The sequence below is a fragment of the Anser cygnoides genome, chromosome 32 (assembly GCF_040182565.1).
Source record: "Anser cygnoides isolate HZ-2024a breed goose chromosome 32, Taihu_goose_T2T_genome, whole genome shotgun sequence".
NCBI classification, from domain to species: Eukaryota; Metazoa; Chordata; class Aves; order Anseriformes; family Anatidae; genus Anser; species Anser cygnoides.
This window is the reverse complement of record NC_089904.1, coordinates 693,061-712,433: the sequence shown is the minus strand read 5'-3', so window position 1 is coordinate 712,433 and position 19,373 is coordinate 693,061. Positions and strand designations below refer to the sequence as shown.

Below are 19,373 nucleotides of genomic sequence, written 5' to 3'. Positions count from 1 at the left end.
GACATGGGGACATTCGGGGGACGTGGGGGTGTAAGGGGACATTAGGGGGACACGAGGACATTGGGGGGACAAGGGGGTGTAAGGGGACACGGGAGGGTAGGGGGACATTGGGGGGACACTGGGGGAGATGGGGACATTGGGGGGACACGGGGTATTGGGGGGCCATGGGGGTGTAAGGGGACACGGGGGGGAGATGGGGACATTGGGGGGACACTGGGAGAACATGGGTGGGGACAAGGGGACATTGGGGGACACGGGGGTGTAAGGGGACACTGGGGGGGATGGGGCATTGGGGGGACATGGGGACATTGGGGGGACACTGGGGGAGATGGGGACATTGGGGGGACACTGAGGGAGATGGGGACATTGGAGGGACACGGGGTATTGGGGGGCCATGGGGGTGTAAGGGGACACGGGGGGGAGATGGGGACATTGGGGGGACACTGGGAGAACATGGGTGGGGACAAGGGGACACTGGGGGACACGGGGTGTAAGGGGACACTGGGGGGGATGGGGCATTGGGGGGACATGGGGACATTGGGGGGACACTGGCGGAGATGGGGACATTGGGGGGACACGGGGTATTGGGGGGCCATGGGGGTGTAAAGGGACACGGGGGGGAGATGGGGACATTGGGGGGACACTGGGGGAGATGGGGACATTGGGGGGACACTGGGGGAGATGGGGACATTGGAGGGACACGGGGTATTGGGGGGCCATGGGGGTGTAAGGGGACACGGGGGGGAGATGGGGACATTGGGGGGACACTGGGAGAACATGGGTGGGGACAAGGGGACACTGGGGGACACGGGGTGTAAGGGGACATTGGGGGAGGTGGGGCATTGGGGGGACATGGGGACATTGGGGGGACACGGGGGTTAGGGAGGTTCATGGGGGTGGGGGCGCACGGGGGGGGTCACGGGGACATTGGGGGGACGCTGGCTTTAGGGGGATACGGTGGGGACATGGAGCACGGGGACATTTGGGGAAAACGGGGGGTGGGGGGACAAGGGGGGGGACAAGGGGACATGGGGGGAGATGGGGACATTGGGGGGACGTGGGGGGGGACACTGGGGGGTAGGGGGGCACGGGGGGGGCACGGGGACATTGGGGGCATGTGGGGGACACGGGGGGGGACAAGGGGACATTGGGGAGCATATGGGGGGGCACGGGGACATTTGGGGGGGCACGGGGGGGTAGAGAGGCACAGGGAGGGACACGGGGGGGGACACGGAAGGGGGGAGGACCCCGACGTCTCCCCCCCTCCCCCCTCCCCCCCCCCCGCCAGTGAATCAGCATTTTGGGGGGGGGGAACAGTGCCCGGGGGGGGGGGGGGCGGAACACAGCGGGAGGGGGAGGGCAGCTTGCCCCCCCCCCCCCCCCCCCCCAGCTCCGTCCACCTTAAGGGCCGCGGGCGGCTCCTCCTTAACGGGGGGGGCGTGTGCGTGCGGGGGGGGGGGCGGCCTCAACATCCCCCCCCCCCCCCCCCCCAGACACCCCCCCCCGCATCTCCGGTACCGGGGCTGCAGTGGCGACGGCGCCGCGGTGACGGGAGCGCTGCGGAGCATCCCCGGGCTCCATCCTGCACCCCTGGGCGGCGCCCAGCACCCAGCACCCCCGGGCTCCATCCTGCACCCCCGGGCACCGCTCAGCACCCCCGGGCTCCATCCTGCACCCCCGGGCACCTTCAGCACCCCCCGGGCTCCATCCTGCATCCCCGGGCACCTTCGGCATCCCCGGGTACCACCTGGATCTCTGGGTGCCATCCCGCACCCCTGGGCGCCACCCAGCACCCTGAGCGCCACCCAGCACCCTTGGGCGCCATCCTGCACCCCTAGGCGCCACCCAGCGCCCAGCACCCCTGGGCGGCACCCAGCACCCCTGGGCACCATCCTGCACCCCTAGCCTGCAGGCAGCACCCCCGGGCGCCACCCAGCACCCTTGGGCTTCATCCTGCAGCCCTGAGCGCCGCTCAGCACCCTCGGGCGCCACCCAGCACCCTTGGGCTTCATCCTGCACCCCCGGGCGCCCCCCAGCACCCCTAGCCTGTAGGCAGCCCCCCTGGGTACCGCTCAGCACCCTCGGGCGCCACCCAGCACCCTCGGGGGCCACCCTCCCCTCTCGGCAGCACCCTTGGGTCTCCCTCTCCCCGCGTGTCCCCCCCCCCCGCCGTGGGCCGAGTGCCCCCCCCCCGGCATGGCGGAGCCCAGCACCGAGTGCAGCATCAAGGTCCTGTGCCGGTTCCGGCCCCTGAACCAGGCGGAGATCCTGCGGGGGGGACAAGTTCCTGCCCGTCTTCCAGGGCGACGACAGCGTGGTGGTGGGGGTGAGTGCGGGGGGGGCGGGGGGGGCACCCCCAGGCTTGGGTTGGGGGGGGCCTGGGGGTGATGCGGTAGGCTGGGGGAATGGCTGGGGGGGGGACAGGGGGGACAGAGAGCTTGGGGAGGGTGTAATTGCGGGGGGGGGGGGGGGGCCTGGGGGGCCGGGGGGGGCGAGTTCGGGGCGGGGGGGCCGGGGAGGGCCGGGGGGGGGGCACCCCCAGACTTGGTTGAGGGGGGGCCCGGGGGTGATGCGGCAGGTTGGGGGAATGGCTGGGGGGGGGACAGAGAGCGTGTGTGGGGGGTGTGAGTGCGTGGGGGGGGGGCGGAGGGGGCCGGGGGGGTCGGGGGGGGCACCCCCAGCCTTTGGTTGGGGGGGGCCCGGGGGTGATGCGGCAGGTTGGGGGGGGGGACAGAGAGCTGGGGGGGGGATGGTCAGGGATAGAGGGGGGGCAGTGGCAGCTTGGGGGGGGTGGGATGGGTGGGGGGGTCAGATGGGGGGGGAATAGGTGGGGGGGAATAGAGCCTGCAGGGGGGGGGAGGGGAATGGCCGGGGGGGGGGGGGCGGAAAATCGGCCTGGGTGTGGCCGCAGAGCTGGTGTCCAAATGTGCCCAGCCCCCCCCCGGGGCGTTCCCCCCCCCCGCTCGCCGCCCCCCATTATCCCCCCCCCCCCCCAAAATGCCTTTGCAAAGGTCACCGGGCGCTCCCCATTGCCCCCAGTGCCGGGGGGGGGGTTGTTTACAACGCGTCCCCCCCCCCCCCCCCCCGCACGATCAGGCCCCGTGAGGGTCTCCGGGGGGAGGGGGGGGGCGGGGGGGGGTTTGCCGCAGATCTTCCCCCCCCCCCCCCCCGCAGCCCCCCCGGCTGTGGCCCGGCCCAACCCTTTGTTAGGTGCCGCCGGCCCCCCCCGCTGGAAAAACCATTGGGGGGGGGGGGGGGCTCAGGGATGGCTGCCAACCCCCCCCCCCCGTAATGACCCCCCCGCAGGGTGGGGGGGCTCCTGCAGGAGGGGGGTATCCAGGAGAGGGGGGGGGTCTCCGCGGCCCCAGCCGGCCTGGCCCCCCCGGCCCTGAAAAGGGGGAGGTGGGGGGGGGTCCCTGGGGGGGGGGGCAGCGGGGGGGGGCCGGGGAGAGGCCCGGGGGGGGGGCCGGGGGGGGGCGGTGCTGCTGCGCGGCTGGGTGGGGGCGGCGCAATGCGGGGTGATGCAGGCGGTGCTTGGGCGGGGGGGGGGGCTATGGGGGGGCGGGGGGGGCTGAGGGGGGGTCGCGGCCCCCCCCCCGCTGTGGCCGTGTCCCCTCTGTCCCGCAGCGCGGGGGCTGCGGCGGGGGGGGGGGGGGGGGGGGGGAGGTTCAGCACCGGGGCCTGGACAGCGCCCGGGGGGGCGGGGCGGGGCGGGGAATGGGCGGGGGGGGGGGGGGGGTATGGGGGGGTCTGGGAGGTGTATGGGGGGGCCTGGGCGTGTAGGGGGTGTATGGGGGGGCCTGGGGGGTCTGGGGGGGTCCTATGGGGGTGTATGGGGGGGCCTGGGGGTGTATAATGGGGGGGGTCTGGGGGGGTCCTATGGGGGTGTATGGGGGGGTCTGGGGGGGTCTGGGGGGGTCCTATGGGGAGGTATGGGGGGATCGGGGGGGTCTAGGCGGGTGTATGGGGGGCTCTGGGGGGGTTGTGTAGGGGAGGGGGGTGTGGGGGGGTCAGGAGTACTGGGAAGGGTAGAGGGGGGTGGGGGCATATGGGGACATGGGGGGGCTGGGGGCTGGGGAGGTGATTTGGGGGGGCTGGGGAAGTCTGGGGGGGGCAGGGAAAATATGGGGGGGGCAGGGAAAATATGGGGGGGGCAGGGGAGCCCAGCACTCACCCCCCCCCCCGCCACGCCCCCCACCCCTTACTGGGACCCACTGGAACATACCGGTGCCCCCCAGCGAGCTTTGAGCCTGGCGCTGTGCCCCCCAGCACCTTGGGGGGGGGTCTCTGCCGGACACAGCCCCCCCCTTATGTCCCCCCCTTATGTCCCCCCCCATGTCCGTCCCCCCCAGGGCAAACCGTACGTCTTCGACCGCGTCTTCCCCCCCAACACGACGCAGGAGCAGGTGTACCATGCCTGCGCCATGCAGATCGTCAAGGGTGAGCGGGGGGGGGGCACGGGGGGGGCACGGGGGGGTGGGGGGACAGCCTTGGGACCCCCCCCCCCCCCGAGGGCCGGGGGAAGGTGGGAGGGTGCTGGGAGGTGGGAGGAGGGGGGGGTGAGGGGGTGGGGGGGGCGCCGGCAGGGGGTGTTCAGCAGGTCGGGGGGGGGGGTCTGTGGGGTTTGGGGGGGTCTGTGGGGTTGCAGGACTTATGGGGGGTCTGTGGGATTTGGGGGGGTCTGCAGGACTTATGGGGGGGTCTCTGTAGAATATGGGGGGCTATGTGGGATTTGGGGGGGTCTATGGGATTTGGGGGGGTCTGCAGACTTGGGGGGGCTCTGTAAAATTTGGGGGGGCTCTGTGGGATTTGGGGGGGGGACGTCTGCAGGAGCTGGGGGCAGGCTCTGCAATCTACAGGGGGTGCGGGGAGCTCGGAGAGGTGCCTCTGGGGGGGGGGCTCAGGGTCCCTTTGGCGTCTCAGGTGGGTTTGGGGGTGTCTTGGGGGGGGTCCCTCAGAGTGGTGGGGTCCCCGGGGGGGGGCCGCACGCTGACGCCACACACCCCCCCCCCCCCCCAGATGTGCTGGCCGGGTATAACGGCACCATCTTCGCCTACGGGCAGACGTCGTCGGGCAAAACCCACACCATGGAGGTGAGGGGGTTGGGGGGGGGGTCCGGTGGGGGGGGGGGTGCCCCCGCCCCCTCCCCATAGCTCAGAGCCCCCCCCCAATTTGAATTACCCCCCCCCCCAGGGCAAGCTGCACGACCCCCAGCAGATGGGCATCATCCCCCGCATCGCCCAGGACATCTTCAACCACATCTACGCCATGGACGAGAACCTCGAGTTCCACATCAAGGTGGGCTGGGGGGGGGGGGGGGGAACTGGGAGCACTGGGAGGACTTGGGGAGGGGGGCAGGGCCTGGGTACAACCCCCCACCCCGCCCCAACGGCGCCCCGATTCCCTCCCGCCAGGTTTCCTACTTTGAAATTTATCTGGACAAGATCCGGGACCTGCTGGACAGTGAGCGGGGGGGGTACTGGGAGGGTACTGGGAGGCACTGGGAGTGTACTGGGAAGGCGTTGGAGGGCATGGAAGGACATTGGGATGGCACTGGGGGACAGTGGGGTCACTGGGAGGGTACTGGGAACATACTGGAAAGGCATTGCAGGGGCATGGAAGGACACTGGAGGGTACTGGGAAGCACTGGGGGACAGCGGGGGCACTGGGAGAGTACTGGGAGTGTACGGGGAGGGTACTGGAAGCACTGGGGGACAGTGGGGGTACTGGGAGGGTACTGGGAGGGTACTGGGAGGGTACAGGGAAGCACTGGGGGACAGCGGGGGCACTGGGAGGGTACTGGGAGGGTACTGGGAGTGTACTGGGAGTGTACTGGGAGGCACCAGTGGCCGTCGGGCAAATACTGGGCGAGTACCAAGGGCCGTTTGGGATTGACTGGGAGGCACCGCGCGGGTACTGGGAGCACTGGGGAGTACTGGATGCACCGGGCAGCACTGGGCAGCACTGGGCAGCACTGGGGGCTCCCAGTCACGCACCGGGGCCGTGCCCCCCCCGTGTCCCCCCCCCCCCCCCCAGTGACCAAGACCAACCTGTCGGTGCACGAGGACAAGAACCGGGTGCCCTACGTCAAGGTGAGGGGGGGGGACAACCCCGCTGGGGGGGGGGGTGGCAGGGGCTGGAGGCCGAGCTGAGCCACCCCCCCCTTTGCCCCCCCCCCCTTTGCCCCCCCCCGGCCCCCCAGGGGTGCACGGAGCGCTTCGTGTCCAGCCCCGAGGAGATCCTCGACGTGATCGACGAGGGCAAGTCCAACCGGCACGTGGCCGTCACCAGTGAGCGCCCCCGGGGGGGCACGGGGGGGGGGGACATGGGGGGGGAGATGGGGGGGGCCTCGGGGGGTCCCCGGGGGCCTCAGTGTGCCACCCTGGGGCACTGCGGGGGGTCTCGGGGGGGCTGTGGGGTCCCTGGGGTGCCACGGGAGTTATTGGGGTTGTTGTGGGGGTTGTGGGGGGCTGTAGGGTGCCTGGGGGTCCCTGGGGTGCCGTAGGAGTTATTGGGGTCGTTCTGGGGTCTCTGGGGTGTTGTGGGGTCCCTGGGGGGTCTCTGGGGTGCCCTGGGGGTCCCTGGGTGTCCCCAGGGTGCCACGGGAGGTATTGGGGCACTGTAGGATCCCTGGGGGTCCCTGGGGTGCCACAGGAGTTATTGGGGTGCTGTAAGGTGCTCTGGGATGTTGTGGGGTCCCTGGGGCACTGTAGGGTCCCTGGGGATCCCTGGGGGGGTCCCTGGGGGGGGTCCCTGGGGCATTGTGGAGCTCCCTGGGGGTGCTGTAGGGTCCCTGGGGTGCCGCAGGGGTCCTTGGGGCACTGTGGGACCCCTGGGGTGTTGGGGGTGGGTTCAGGGAGGTCCTTGGGGCACTGTGGGACCCCTGGGGTGTTGGGGGGGGTGGTTTCGGGGGGGGGTCCTGGGGGGCGTTGCGGGCTGGAGGCGCGGGGGTGCAGCCGTGTGGTGTGCCCGCAGACATGAACGAGCACAGCTCGCGCAGCCACAGCATCTTCCTCATCAACATCAAGCAGGAGAACGTGGAGACGGAGCAGAAGCTCAGCGGGAAGCTCTACCTGGTCGACCTGGCCGGGAGCGAGAAGGTCGGGGGGGGGCGGGGGGGGGCCGGGGGGGGCGGGGGGGCCGGGGTCTGTGCCGGCTGGGGGGGTGGTCTCCGGGTCCAGGGGTATCGCGGGGTTTGGGGGTGCTGGGGGTTTTGGGGGGGGGTCTCTGGGGGTATCGCTGGGTTTGAGGGCGCTGGGGGGCCTTGGGGGGGTCTCTGGGGGGCTGGGGGTATCCCTGGGTTTGGGGACACTGGGGGTCTTGGGGGGGTCTCTGGGCGGGTCTCTAGGGGTATTGCTGAGTTTGGGGGCGCTGGGGGGCCTTGGGGGGGTCTCTGGGGGTCTGGGGACTGCGGGTATCCTTGGGTTTGGGGGCGCTGGGGGTCTTGGGGGGGTCTTGCGGGAGGGTCTCTGGGGGTATCCTTGGGTTTGGGGGCACTGGGGGGCCTTGGGGGTGTGGGGATGTCCCGTGGGGGTCCCTCTGAGTCACCCGCCCCCCCCCCCAGGTCAGCAAGACGGGGGCCGAGGGGGCCGTGCTGGATGAGGCCAAGAACATCAACAAGTCGCTCTCGGCGCTGGGCAACGTCATCTCGGCGCTGGCCGAGGGCACGGTGAGACCCCCGAGACCCCCTCCCCCTCTCCCCCCCCCACGGCTCCATGGGGGTCCCAGCCCCCTGCATCTCCCCAGGCCGGAGGTGTGTGTTCGGGGGGGGGGCTGTTGGGGGCCTCCCCCCTGAGGCTCCGTGCCCCCGCAGAAAGCCTACGTGCCCTACCGGGACAGCAAGATGACGCGGATCCTGCAGGACTCGCTGGGGGGGAACTGCCGCACCACCATGTTCATCTGCTGCTCCCCCTCCAGCTACAACGACGCCGAGACCAAATCCACCCTCATGTTCGGGCAGCGGTACGGGGCGGGGGGGCACCGGGACCCCCCCCCCCAGCACCCCACCCCACCCCCCCCGCACCCCATTGCACCCTAAAACGCCCTTTCCAAGAGCACCCCGCTCACTCGCTGCGCCCCGTCTGCACCCCAAATTCAGCCCACGGCCCCCCTGCACCCGTTGCCCCCCCAGCACCCATTGCCCCCCCAGCACCCATTGCCCCCCTGCACCCATTGCACCCCCACAGCCCCCCCTGCACCCACAGCCCCCCCACCCCCTGCACCCATTGCACCCCTCCTGCACCCCCTGCACCCATGGCACCCGCCGCACCCCTCCGGCACCCCGTGCGCCGTGACACCCCAAAATGCAGCCCCCCCCACCCCCTGCTGCACCCCCCCCCCTGCTTCCCATGGTGGGGGGGCTGCGTTATGGGGTCCTGCACTGGCTGGGGGGGGGGGCACTGGGAGAAGGTGGGTGCTGACCTGGGGGGGGGTCACCGTGATGGGGTCTGGTGGGGGGTCCTTGGTGATGCTGCCTGGGAAGGGAGGCGCAGGGGGGTCACGGGTGAGGACAGGGGGGGTCACGGCTGAGGGTTTATCCCACCCCCCCCCCCGGCGCAGGGCCAAGACCATCAAAAACACGGCGTCGGTGAACCTGGAGCTGACGGCGGAGCAGTGGAAGAAGAAGTACGAGAAGGAGAAGGAGAAGAACAAGGCGCTGAAGGAGACCATCGCCCGCCTCGAGGCTGAGCTGAGCCGCTGGCGGAGCGGTGAGCGGGACCCCCCCGGCACCGGGGGGGGGGGGGGAACGTCCCTGTCCCCCCACCCCGTCTGAGCACTGGGTGGGGAAACTGAGGCCGTGCCCCCCCCTCACCCCCCCCCCCCAGGGGAGGCCGTGCCCGAGACGGAGCAGCTGAGCGGGGCCGAGGCGGAGACGGAGACGGAGACCGGGGGGGGCGAGGGGTTAGGGCGGGGGGGTGTCCCCAGCGAGCCCCCCCGCAACGACAACAGCTCCTCCATCGTCATCCACATCTCCGAGGAGGAGCGCCACAAGTACGAGGAGGAGATCCGCAAGCTCTACAAGCAGCTGGATGACAAGGTGGGGAACCCCCCCTCAGCCCCCCCCCAGCCCCTGGGGACCCCCAGAACTCCCCCAAACCCCTCTGGACCTGTCAGGACCCTACAGGACCTCCCAGTCCCCCCCCCCCCCAGGGCACTCAGCACCTCAGGATGCCCTGGGGTGTCCTGGCACCCCCCAGCACCCCCCCCCCAAGTCCCTCTGACTGACCCCCCCGCCCTGTCCCCCCCCCAGGACGATGAGATCAACCAGCAGAGCCAGCTCATGGAGAAGCTCAAGCAGCAGATGCTGGACCAGGAGGAGGTGAGGAGCCCCTTGTGTGTGTCCCCCCCCCCAAGCCCAAGTCCCCCCTCTCCATCCGGTGGGTCCCAAACCTGCTGGGACCCCAGAGCGAGCCCTCCGCGCCCCCCCGGGCTGTCACCCAAGACCCCCTGGGACCCCCACGCTGACCCGGCTGTCACCCAAGACACCCTGGGACCCCCTTGGGACCCCCACCCTGACCACTGAGACCCCCTGGGATTCCCTTGGGACCCCCACCCTGGCTGCTTTGGGACCCCCACCCTGACCACTGAGACCCTTCTAGGAACCCCTGGGACCCCTACCCTGACCACTTTGGGACCCTTCTAGGACCCCCAACCCAGGACCTGCCTGGGACCCCCACCCTGGCTGCTTTGGGACCCCCACCCTGACCACTGAGACCCTTCTGGGAACCCCCTGGGACCCCCCTGCGCCCCCCACCCTGACCCTTCCGCGATCTGCACCCTGACCCCTGGGATCTCCCCTGGAGCCCCCCCCAAGCCTGCCCCCCCCCCTTCCCCAAACCCCCAGGTGCTGGCGGCGGCGCGGGGCGGCGGGGAGGCGGCGCGGCGGGAGCTGGCGGCGCTGCGGGCCGAGCACGGGGCGGCGCGGGCCGAGGTGGCCGAGGTGCTGGCGGCGCTGGAGGAGCTGGCGCGCAGCTACGACCGCAAGGCGCAGGAGGCCGAGGACACCGGGCGCCACAACCGCCGGCTGGCCGACGAGCTGGCCCGCACCGAGGTGAGCCCCTAACCCCCCCCCAAGGGACCCCACTGGGAAGGCCGGTGGGCACCCGAATGGGAGCCCTGCTGGCACCCTGCAATGGGTCCTCAATTGGGAATCCCACTGGGACCCTACTGGGAATGCTGATGGGCACCCGAACAGGAACCTTACTGGGACCCCACTGGGACCCTACCGGGAACGCTGATGGGCACCAAAACAGGAACCTTACTGGGACCCCACTGGGACCGTACTGGGAACGCTGATGGGCACCAAAACAGGAACCTTACTGGGACCCCACTGGTCCCCACTGGGACCCTGTTAGGAACTGGAACCCCATTAGGCCCCCTAAACTGGCTCCTCAACTGGGACCCCACCAGGAACCCCAGTTGCCACCCCAGTCAGAATCCCCACTGGGACCCCCCACTGGGATCCCCAAACTGGATCCTCAGACTGGGAACCCCACTGGGACCCTCCCAGTTTCCCCAGCTGGAACCCCAGTAGAATCCCCGAAGCAACTCCCCAAACTGGGAACCCCACTGGGAAACCCTGGTGGGCACCCAAACAGGAACCTTACTGGGATATCCGATGGGTGCCCGACTGGCTCCTCAACTGGGAACCCAACTGGGACCCTACTGGGAATCCCAATAGTCATGGCACCCCTTCTGGGCCCCCCAAACTGGCTCCTCAACTGGGATCTCCACTGGGACCCCTCAGTGCCTCACCGGGACCTCAATGGGACCCACCAGCAGCCCACTGGGAACCATGGCTGGCCCTCAGATGGGACCCGGGACCCCCACCAGCACCCCAGCTGGGACCCCCAGAACCAACACCCTTCCAAACTGGGACCCCCAGACCCAAACTGGGACCTTCACCCCTAAGCCAGCAGCACCCAGAGCTGGCCCAGATCTCCCAAACTGGGATGCCCGGCTCCAGGACCAACCCCCCCACCCCCCAAAACAGCAGCCCAGCCCATGGGGTCACCCTGAACCCCCGACGGGGGGGCTGGGAGCGTGGGGTGGGGGGGGCGCGGTGCTGAGCAGTGCCCGCAGGCGACGACGCTGTCGCTGGAGACGGAGCTGCAGCGGGTGCGGGAGCTGGCGGGCAGCAGCGCAAGCGGGCGGCCGAGGTGCTCAACGGGCTCATGAAGGACCTGAGCGAGTTCAGCGTCATCGTGGGCAACGGCGAGATCAAGCTGGTGAGGGCCGGGCCTGGCCGGGCCGTGCCGTGCCGTTCCATGCTGCACAGAGCTGTGCTGTGCTGTGCCATGCCGTGCCAGGCTGTACCGAGCTGTGCCATGCTGTGCCATGCCATAATGTGCAGTGCCGTGCCGTGCCGTGCCATGCCGTGCCCTACTGTGCTGTGCCGTGCCGTGCCATGTCACGCCATGCCGTGCCGTGCTGTGCTGTGCCATGCTGTACCGTGTCGTACTGTGCTGTGCCATGACATGCCATACCAAGCTGTGCCACAACATGCCATACCCATGCCGTGCTGTGCCATGCCATACCATGCCGTGCTGTGCCATGCCATGCTGTGCCGTGCCGTGCCGTGCCATGCTGTGCCATGATGTGCCGTGCCGTGCCATACCATGCTGTGCTGTGCCGTGCCATGCCATGCTGTGCCATGATGTGCCGTGCCGTGCCATACCATGCTGTGCCGTGCCGTGCTGTGCCGTGCCATGCTGTGCCATGCCGTGCAGTGCTGTGCCATGCAGCAGCCTCATGCATGCCGTGCCTGTGCCATGCCACACGCTGCCTGTGCCGTGCCAAGTGTACCCGTGCCACGCTATGCCCGTGCTGTGCCATACCCGTGTGTGTGCCATGCCTGTGCCGTGCCCATGCTGTACCCGTTCCATGCTCATGCCCTGCCGTACTCGTGCTGTGCTGTGCCATGCCCATGCTGTGCCACACCGCTGCGTGTGCCGTACTCATGCCGTGCCTGGGCTGTGCTCATGCCGTGCTGTACCCCCGTGCACACCGTACCCGTGCCGTGCTGACCCGTGCCGTGCCGTGCCAGCCGGTGGAGGTGAGCGGGGCCATCGAGGAGGAGTTCACCGTGGCCCGGCTCTACATCAGCAAGATCAAGTCGGAGGTGAAGTCGGTGGTGAAGCGGTGCCGGCAGCTGGAGAACCTGCAGGTGGAGTGCCACCGCAAGATGGAGGTGACGGGGCGCGAGCTCTCCTCCTGCCAGCTCCTCATCTCCCAGGTGGGGGGACAGGGGGTGGCGGGGACGGGACGGGGCGGGGGGTGGCCCCGGCTGGTGGCCCCCTGGGCTCCCCGGTGGCCCCGGCTGAGGTCGGTCCCGCAGCACGAGGCGAAGATCCGCTCGCTCACCGAGTACATGCAGAACGTGGAGCTGAAGAAGCGGCACCTGGAGGAGTCCTACGACACCCTGAGCGAGGAGCTGGCCCGGCTGCAGGCCCAGGGTGGGGGCACATGGGGGGGGCTGCAGGAATTTGGGGGTGGGGGGGCTTGGGAGGCACAGCAGGGACCTGGGGAGCTTCGGGGCGCAGCAGTGCTCGGGGGTTGGGGAACCGGCAGGGCTCCAGGATCTGGGGGGCACCACGATCTGGGGGCTGGTGGGGAGACTGGGCGGGGGGTATGGAGTGGGGGTCAGGGGCTGGGGGGTCCCGGCTGGTCCCGATGTGAGCTCTGCCCCCAGAGACGGCACACGAGGCGGCCAGGAAGGACCGGGAGCAGGATGAGTCCCAGGACACCGATGAGGTCAAGGTGCGAGGGGCTGGGGGGGCACCTTGGGGGTTCCCGGGGGGCTGGCGGGGGGTCCTTGGGTGGCGCGGGGTGTCCCGGAGGCGATGGGGATCCCTGGGGGGCTGGAGGTGCTGGGGGGCTGGGGGGTGATGGAGGGTCCTGCGTGCTGCTGGGGGTCCCCATGGGGTGCTGGGGGTCTCAGGGGGGTGCTGGGGGTCTTTGGGGGGGGGGGCAGCCCCCGCGCTGACCCCCGGTGCAGAAGGCTCTGGAGCTGCAGCTGGAGAGCCACCGCGAGGCGCAGCACAAGCAGCTGGCGCGGCTGCGGGACGAGATCAACGAGAAGCAGAAAACCATCGACGAGCTGCGCGAGTGAGCGGCCGGCCCCGGCCCCGGCCCCAACCCCGCTCCCCTCCTGCCCCAGCGCCTGGCCCTGTCCCCAGCCCCATCCCGGCCGTGTCCCTGTCCCCAGCCCCACCCCGATCCCTGTCCGGTCCCCAGCCCCGTCCCCCTCCTGTCCCCAGTCTGGTCTCCAGCGTGTCCCCAGCCCCTTCCTTGTCCCCGTCCCCTTCCTCGTCCCTGTCCCCCTCCTCGTCCCTGTCCCCTTCTTTGCCCCAGCCCCTCCTGTCCCCGTCCCCTTCCTTGTCCTCGTCCCCATTCCCCTCCTGTCCCTGTCCCCCTCTTTGTCCCCGTCCCCTTCTTTGCCCCAGCCCCTTCCTTGTCCCCTTCCTCGCCCCCTTCCCCTTCCCGTCCCTGTCCCCGTCCCCTTCCTCGTCCCCATCCCTGTCCCCAGAAGCCCCGCACCAAACCCACCCCCATCGCCCTCCCCACCCCTTTCCCAGACCTCTCCGTGGCCGGGGCAGGACAGGGGCTGCTCTGCCCCCCCCGTGCCCCCCATCCCCAAACCACCTCTCCCCCCCCCCCCCAGCCTCAACCAGAAGCTGGAGCTGGAGCTGGAGAAGCTGCGCGCGGAGCACGAGGCGCTGCGGGGCGAGGAGCGGGCCAAGGCCGCCCGGCTGCAGGAGCTGACGTGAGACCCCCCCCGGAGAACCCCCCCCCCACAGACACCCTCCCCCCAGAACCCCCGCGCACCCCCGGGACCCCCCAGAGCCCCAGACCCCTCCCACCCCGGGAGTCCTGGGGGACCCCGACATCCCCTGGGCCCCCGTCACTGCCAGGAGCCCTGACATCAGCAGCCCCCCCCCCAACCTGGGACCCCCACACACACCTGGGACCCCCCCATCACCCCAGCCCCCCCAATGCCCCCTGAGCCCTAGCCCCCACCCCCCCACCCCTGCCCCCCCCAGGACCCTGCACCAAGAGCCCTGGGGTGCTGCTCCCCATCTCAGACCCCCGACAGCCCCCAGGACATCCATGGAGCCCCCCACCAGAGGCTCCCAGCCCCCCCTCAGCATCCTCGTGCCCCCCCCCAGGAACACCCCCCCAGCATCCTCGGTGACCCCTCCTCCCTTCCCCCCCCCCCCCAGATTTCTCTACGAGCGCCACGAGCAGTCCAAGCAGGACCTCAAGGGGCTGGAGGAGACCGTGGTAGGTGGGGGGGGGGGGGGGCCGAGGGGGGTCAGGGACCACCACGCACCCCCTCAACCCCCCACCCCCCCCCAGGCCCGTGAACTCCAGACCCTCCACAACCTGCGCAAGCTTTTTGTTCAAGACGTCACGACTCGAGTCAAAAAAGTGAGGGGGGGGGGACAGAAAATCCGGGGGGGGGGGGGGGGGGGGGTCAGGGGGGGGGGGTCAGAAAATGGGGGGGTCAGAAAATGGGGGGGTCAGTAAATGGAGAGGGCAGGTGGAACGGGGGGTGATGGGGGACAGGAACAGGGGGAAAATGGGGGCGCGGGGGGAGGTGGGGAGGGATGGGGGGGTGGGGGGCGCTGGGAGAGTGGCGGGGGGTCAGGAGGGGGGAAAATTGGGGGGGGGCAAAAATGGGTTGGGGGGTTCCCAGGGTGAGGGGAGGACCCGGCCCAGGCAACGGTGGGGAGGGGTTGGGGTCTGGTCCGGGATGGGGGAGGTCACGGCCGAGGTTTGGGGGGGGGGGGGGTTGGGGTCAGAACCCGGGTGGGGGGGTCGATGGCGGCGGGGGGCGGCCAGCCGTGCCCCCCCCGAGCCGTGCCCGCAGAGCGCAGAGCTGGAGCCCGAGGACAGCGGGGGCTGCACTCCCAGAAGCAGAAGATTTCCTTTCTTGAGAACAACCTGGAGCAGCTTACAAAGGTTCACAAACAGGTGGGCGGGGGGCCCGGGGGGGGGCAGCCCGACCCCCCCCCCCACCCCACGCTGCTCGCCCCCCATCCCCCGCTCGCTTCCCCAGTACGCCCCAGTGCTCCCAGTACGCCGCCCCCCCCCCCCCCCCCCACCCTGCTCCATTCCCATGGGGGTCAGCTTTGCCCCCCCGCCAGCTCGCCCCCCAAGCCCCCCCCCTCCCGTGCGGTGACACAGCTGAGGCGGGGGGGGCCACGCTCTGCCCCCCGGCACGCGCTGATGCCCGCTCTGTTGCCGCCCCCTCTCGCTGCTCCTCCCTAGCTGGATCTCTGGGTGTCCAAGGTACGGCGCCCCCCGCCCCGACCACCCCCCAGTTTGGCAGCGGGGGGCACTGCCCCGGCCTCCATCATTTTCCGGGGACCCCCCCGCCTCACCCTCTTGCTTGGCTCTGCTCCATTGGTGCCCCCCCCACGCCACCATCACTTGCCCCCCCGCCCCCCCCCCCATGCTTCTGGCCCCCCCCAGCTCAGCTTCGCACTCACGCCCCCCCCCCCCGCTGCTGCATGAGGCCACAGGCACTGCCGGGGGCCGGGCCCCGCGGCATGGCTGGGGGGACCTGGAGAGCTGCCCCCCCCCCCAAGGCTGGCGGGTGCCCCATTGCCCCCAGGTGCCACCACCCGCTGCAGCCCCGCAGCACCCATGGGTGCCCTGGCACCCCTAGTCCCCTTGGTGCTGGTGGGCCCCCCTTCCCACGGGTGCCCCCTTCCCACGGGCACCCAGTTTCCATGGACACCCCCTTTCCACAGGTGCCCCCTTCTTGTGGGTCTCCATTGTCCAGAGGAGCCCCAGGGGACACCCACGGGTGCCTGTTCCCATGGGTGCCCACTGCCCATGGGTGCCCCACTCCCACAGGTGCCCTGTCCCTGCAGGTGCCCTGTTCCCATGGGTGCCCTGGTGCCCGTGGGTGCCAGATCCTGTGGGTGCCCCTTTCTGTGGGTGCCCTGGTGCCCATTCCCTTGGGTGCCTGTTCCCATGGGTGCCCTGATGCCCATGGGTGCCCATTCCTGTGGATGCCTTTTTCCGTGGGTGCCCGTTCCTGTGGGTGCCCTATTGCCCGTTCCTTTTTCTGTGGGTGCCCGTTCCCTTGGGTGCCCATTCCCATGGGTGCCCTGATGCCCATTCCCTTGGGTACTCATTCCCATGGGTGCCCTATTGCCTGTTCCCATGGGTGCCCCGATGCCCATCTCCGTGGGTGCCCGTCCCCATGGGTGCCCGTTCCCATGGGTGCCCATCCCCGTAGGCGCCCCGATGCCCATCCCTGCGGGTGCCTTTTTCCATGGGTGCCCCTTCCCATGGGTGCCCGTCCCCGTGGGTGCCCGTCCCCGTGGGTGCCCGTCCCCGTGGGTGCCCCGCTGCCCGTCCCCGCGGGTGCCCGTCCCGGGGGCGCCCGGCGGGTGCTGACGGGGGGGCGCAGCTGGTGCGTGACAATGCAGATCTGCGCTGCGAGCTTCCGAAGCTGGAGAAACGCCTTCGGGCTACGGCTGCGCGAGTGCAGGCCCTGGAGGGCGCCCTGAGGGAGGCCAAGGAGGGCGCGCTGCAGGACAAGCGCCGCTACCAGCGCGAGGTCGAGCGCATCAAGGAGGCCGTCAGGGCCAAGGGCGGCGCGCGGCGGGGCCACAGCGCCCACATCGGTACGGGGGGGTGGGGTGGGGGCGCGTGGGGACGTGGGGGCGGGGGGAGTGGGGACACGGGGACACGGGGAAAGGGGATGTCAGGACACGGGGCGTGGGGACATGGGGACACGGGGCATGGGGACATGGGGCATGGGGACACGGGGCATGGGGACATGGGATGTTGGGGTGTGGGGACACGGGGCATGGGGACACGGGGCATGGGGGCATGGGGGCATGGGGACATGGGATGTTGGGGTGTGGGGACACGGGGCGTAGGGACATGGGATGTTGGGGTGTGGGGACATGGGGACATGGGGACACGGGGCGTGGGGATGTCAGGACATGGTGCATGGGGACACAGGGACACGGGGCCTGGGGATGTGGGGATACAGGGCATGGGGACATGGGGACATGGGGTGTGGGGACACAGGGACACGGGGCCTGGGGACATGGGGACATGGTGCGTGTGGACATGGGGACACGGGGCATGGGGACACGGGGCATGGGGACACGGGGCACAGGGACATGGGATGTTGGGGTGTGGAGACACAGGGCACGGGGACACGGGGCATGGGGACACAGGGACACAGGGTGTGTGGGGACATGGGGACATGGGGACAGGGCATTTGGGGACATGGGACATTGGGGCATGGGGAAACAGGGCGTGGGGACACGGGGATGGGGACAGGGGGACGCGGGGACAGGGGGACACCCGGCACCATTCGGGTGCATGGAGGGGGGAGGAGGAGGGAGCTGGGGACACGGACACGCGCTGGGAGAGATTGGGATTGGGGGGGGGGGGGGGGGGGGGCAAGGGGGGGTCACCCAGCAGCACCCCTCAGCCCGCCCCCCCCAGCCAAGCCGGTGCGGCCGGGGCAGCTGCCGGCCACGTCGCCCACGGCCCCCGCCGGCCCCCCGGCCCCGAGGGGCTCAGCTACAGCAACGGCCTCTTCAGGGGGTACCCCGCGCCCCGCGCCCGCCTGGGGTGAGGGGGGCACAGGGGGGGCACAGGGGGGCTCTGGGGGTGGGGGGCACGGGGGGGCACGGAGGGTGGGGGGCACGGAGGGTGGGGGGGCACGGAGGGGGCGGGAACGGGGGGGCACAGAGGAATGGGGAGGGAATGGGGGGAACAGGGGAAGTGGGGGGCACGGGGGGGTGGGGGGCACGGGGGGGCAGGGGGGTGGGGATGGGGAATGGGGGGTACAGGGGATGGAGGGGGAATGGGGGGTACGGGGGAATGGGGGGGCACGGGGGTGGTGGGGGCACAGAGGAACGGGGAGGGAATGGGGGGAACAGGGGAACGGGGGGCACAGGGGGTGGGGGGGGTGGGGAACGGGGGGGTACAGGGGATGAGGGAGGGGACAGGGGGATACAGGGGATGGGGGGCACAAGGGATGGGGGGCACGGGATGGGGGCGGGGGGGCATAGGGGATGGGGGGCACGTGGGGGGGCACGTGGGGAGGCACAGGGGAAGGGGGGATGGGGGGGATGGGGGGGATGTGGAATGGGGGGCACGGGGATTGGGGGGCACAGAGGTTGGGGGGGATGGGGAACGGGGGGGGCACAAGAGCCATGGGGGGAGTCCAGGCACAGGGTTTCAAAGCTGCCCCCGTGTGTCCCCCCCCCCCCCCCATGTCCCCCCCAGTTTTGCCGTCGGCTCCAGCCCCCTCCCCAGCAGCCCCCCCGACGCCTACCAGCTGAACGTGGATAACGGTGAGGGGGGTGCCGGGGGGGGCCTTGAAAAATATGGGGGGGGGGGTCCCTGGGACTGGGGAGTTGGTGGTGGTGGGGGGTCCCTGTGCCGCCCCCCCCCTCCCCCACTGGAGCTGCTGCTTTGCCCCGCAGGGAACGTGACAGACATCAACGACAACAGGTAGGGGGGGCCGCCGGGGGGTTTGGGGGGGTCGGGGGGGGGGGGCTGGGGGCTGACACCCTCCCCCCGTGCCCCCCTCCAGGAGCGACCTCTCCTGTGCCTGCGAGGCCGAGGAGCCGTCCCCGCTGCTCCCCCTGCGCCAGGAGACGGCGGCCAGCTAATGGCCCCCCCCCGCCAGGTACTGGGCCCCCCCACCCCCTGGAACCCCCCCAACACCACGGGACCCCCCACACCCCGTGGCACCCCCCCAACCCCGCCCCCCCCCCATCTCCCCACCACCCCTATATCCTCGGGGTCCCCCCACCCGCAACCCTCAAGACCCCCCCATCCCAAAACCCCCGTGCCCCCCGAGGTCACCGCCCCCCCCCCCGGGTCCCCCCATCTGCCCCCACCCCCGCTGCCCCCCCATTTCCCCACCCCCAATTTCCCCAGCCCCCCCCCAATTCTTGGGATCCCCCCATGTCATTTGGGTGCCCCCCCCCTTTGCGTGCCCCCCAGACCCCTCCCTCTTGGGGACCCCCCCAAGCCCCCCATCTCTGCCCCCCATCCCCTGAGCCCCCCAGACCCCCCCATCCCTTGTGGCCCCCTGGGGACCCCTTGCAGCCCCCCCGGCTGTGTTCCTTGGGGGGGGGGGGTCGGGGGGGGTTCAGGGGAGTGGGGGGGGGTCCATGCCCTGTGCCCCCCTCCCAGCCCTATTTTCCCCCCCCGCAGGTCCCACAGGACCCCAGCACCGCTCCGCATGCCCCGTGTGCTCGCCACCACCGCGCTCGCCCTGTCCCCAGGGCCCCCCCCACAAAAAGACGCCCCCCCCCCCAAAAGACCCCCCCCACCTCCACGACCCCCTCCCCCTTCACGACCCCCCCCGGGGGGCATCA

General features: G+C 71.1%; 1 protein-coding gene across 1 annotated transcript; it reads left to right on the top strand.

Moving 5' to 3' along the window:
- The first annotated feature begins 1,679 nt into the window (after positions 1-1,679).
- KIF5A (kinesin family member 5A) lies at positions 1,680-18,678 on the top strand. The gene is given in 32 exon segments (XM_066985690.1): positions 1,680-2,274; positions 2,276-2,326; positions 4,353-4,440; positions 5,020-5,093; positions 5,194-5,298; positions 5,415-5,463; positions 6,037-6,092; positions 6,203-6,290; positions 6,976-7,100; positions 7,565-7,669; positions 7,814-7,962; positions 8,560-8,708; positions 8,826-9,037; positions 9,251-9,319; positions 9,845-10,051; positions 11,083-11,134; positions 11,137-11,228; positions 12,047-12,235; positions 12,338-12,455; positions 12,692-12,759; positions 12,998-13,107; positions 13,664-13,765; positions 14,223-14,283; positions 14,359-14,430; positions 14,873-14,903; positions 14,906-14,976; positions 16,427-16,643; positions 17,482-17,538; positions 17,541-17,610; positions 18,271-18,338; positions 18,471-18,498; positions 18,581-18,678. Coding segments are annotated over 32 exon segments (3,090 nt in total). The 5' UTR covers positions 1,680-2,196; the 3' UTR covers positions 18,660-18,678.
- Positions 18,679-19,373: the final 695 nt, after the last annotated feature.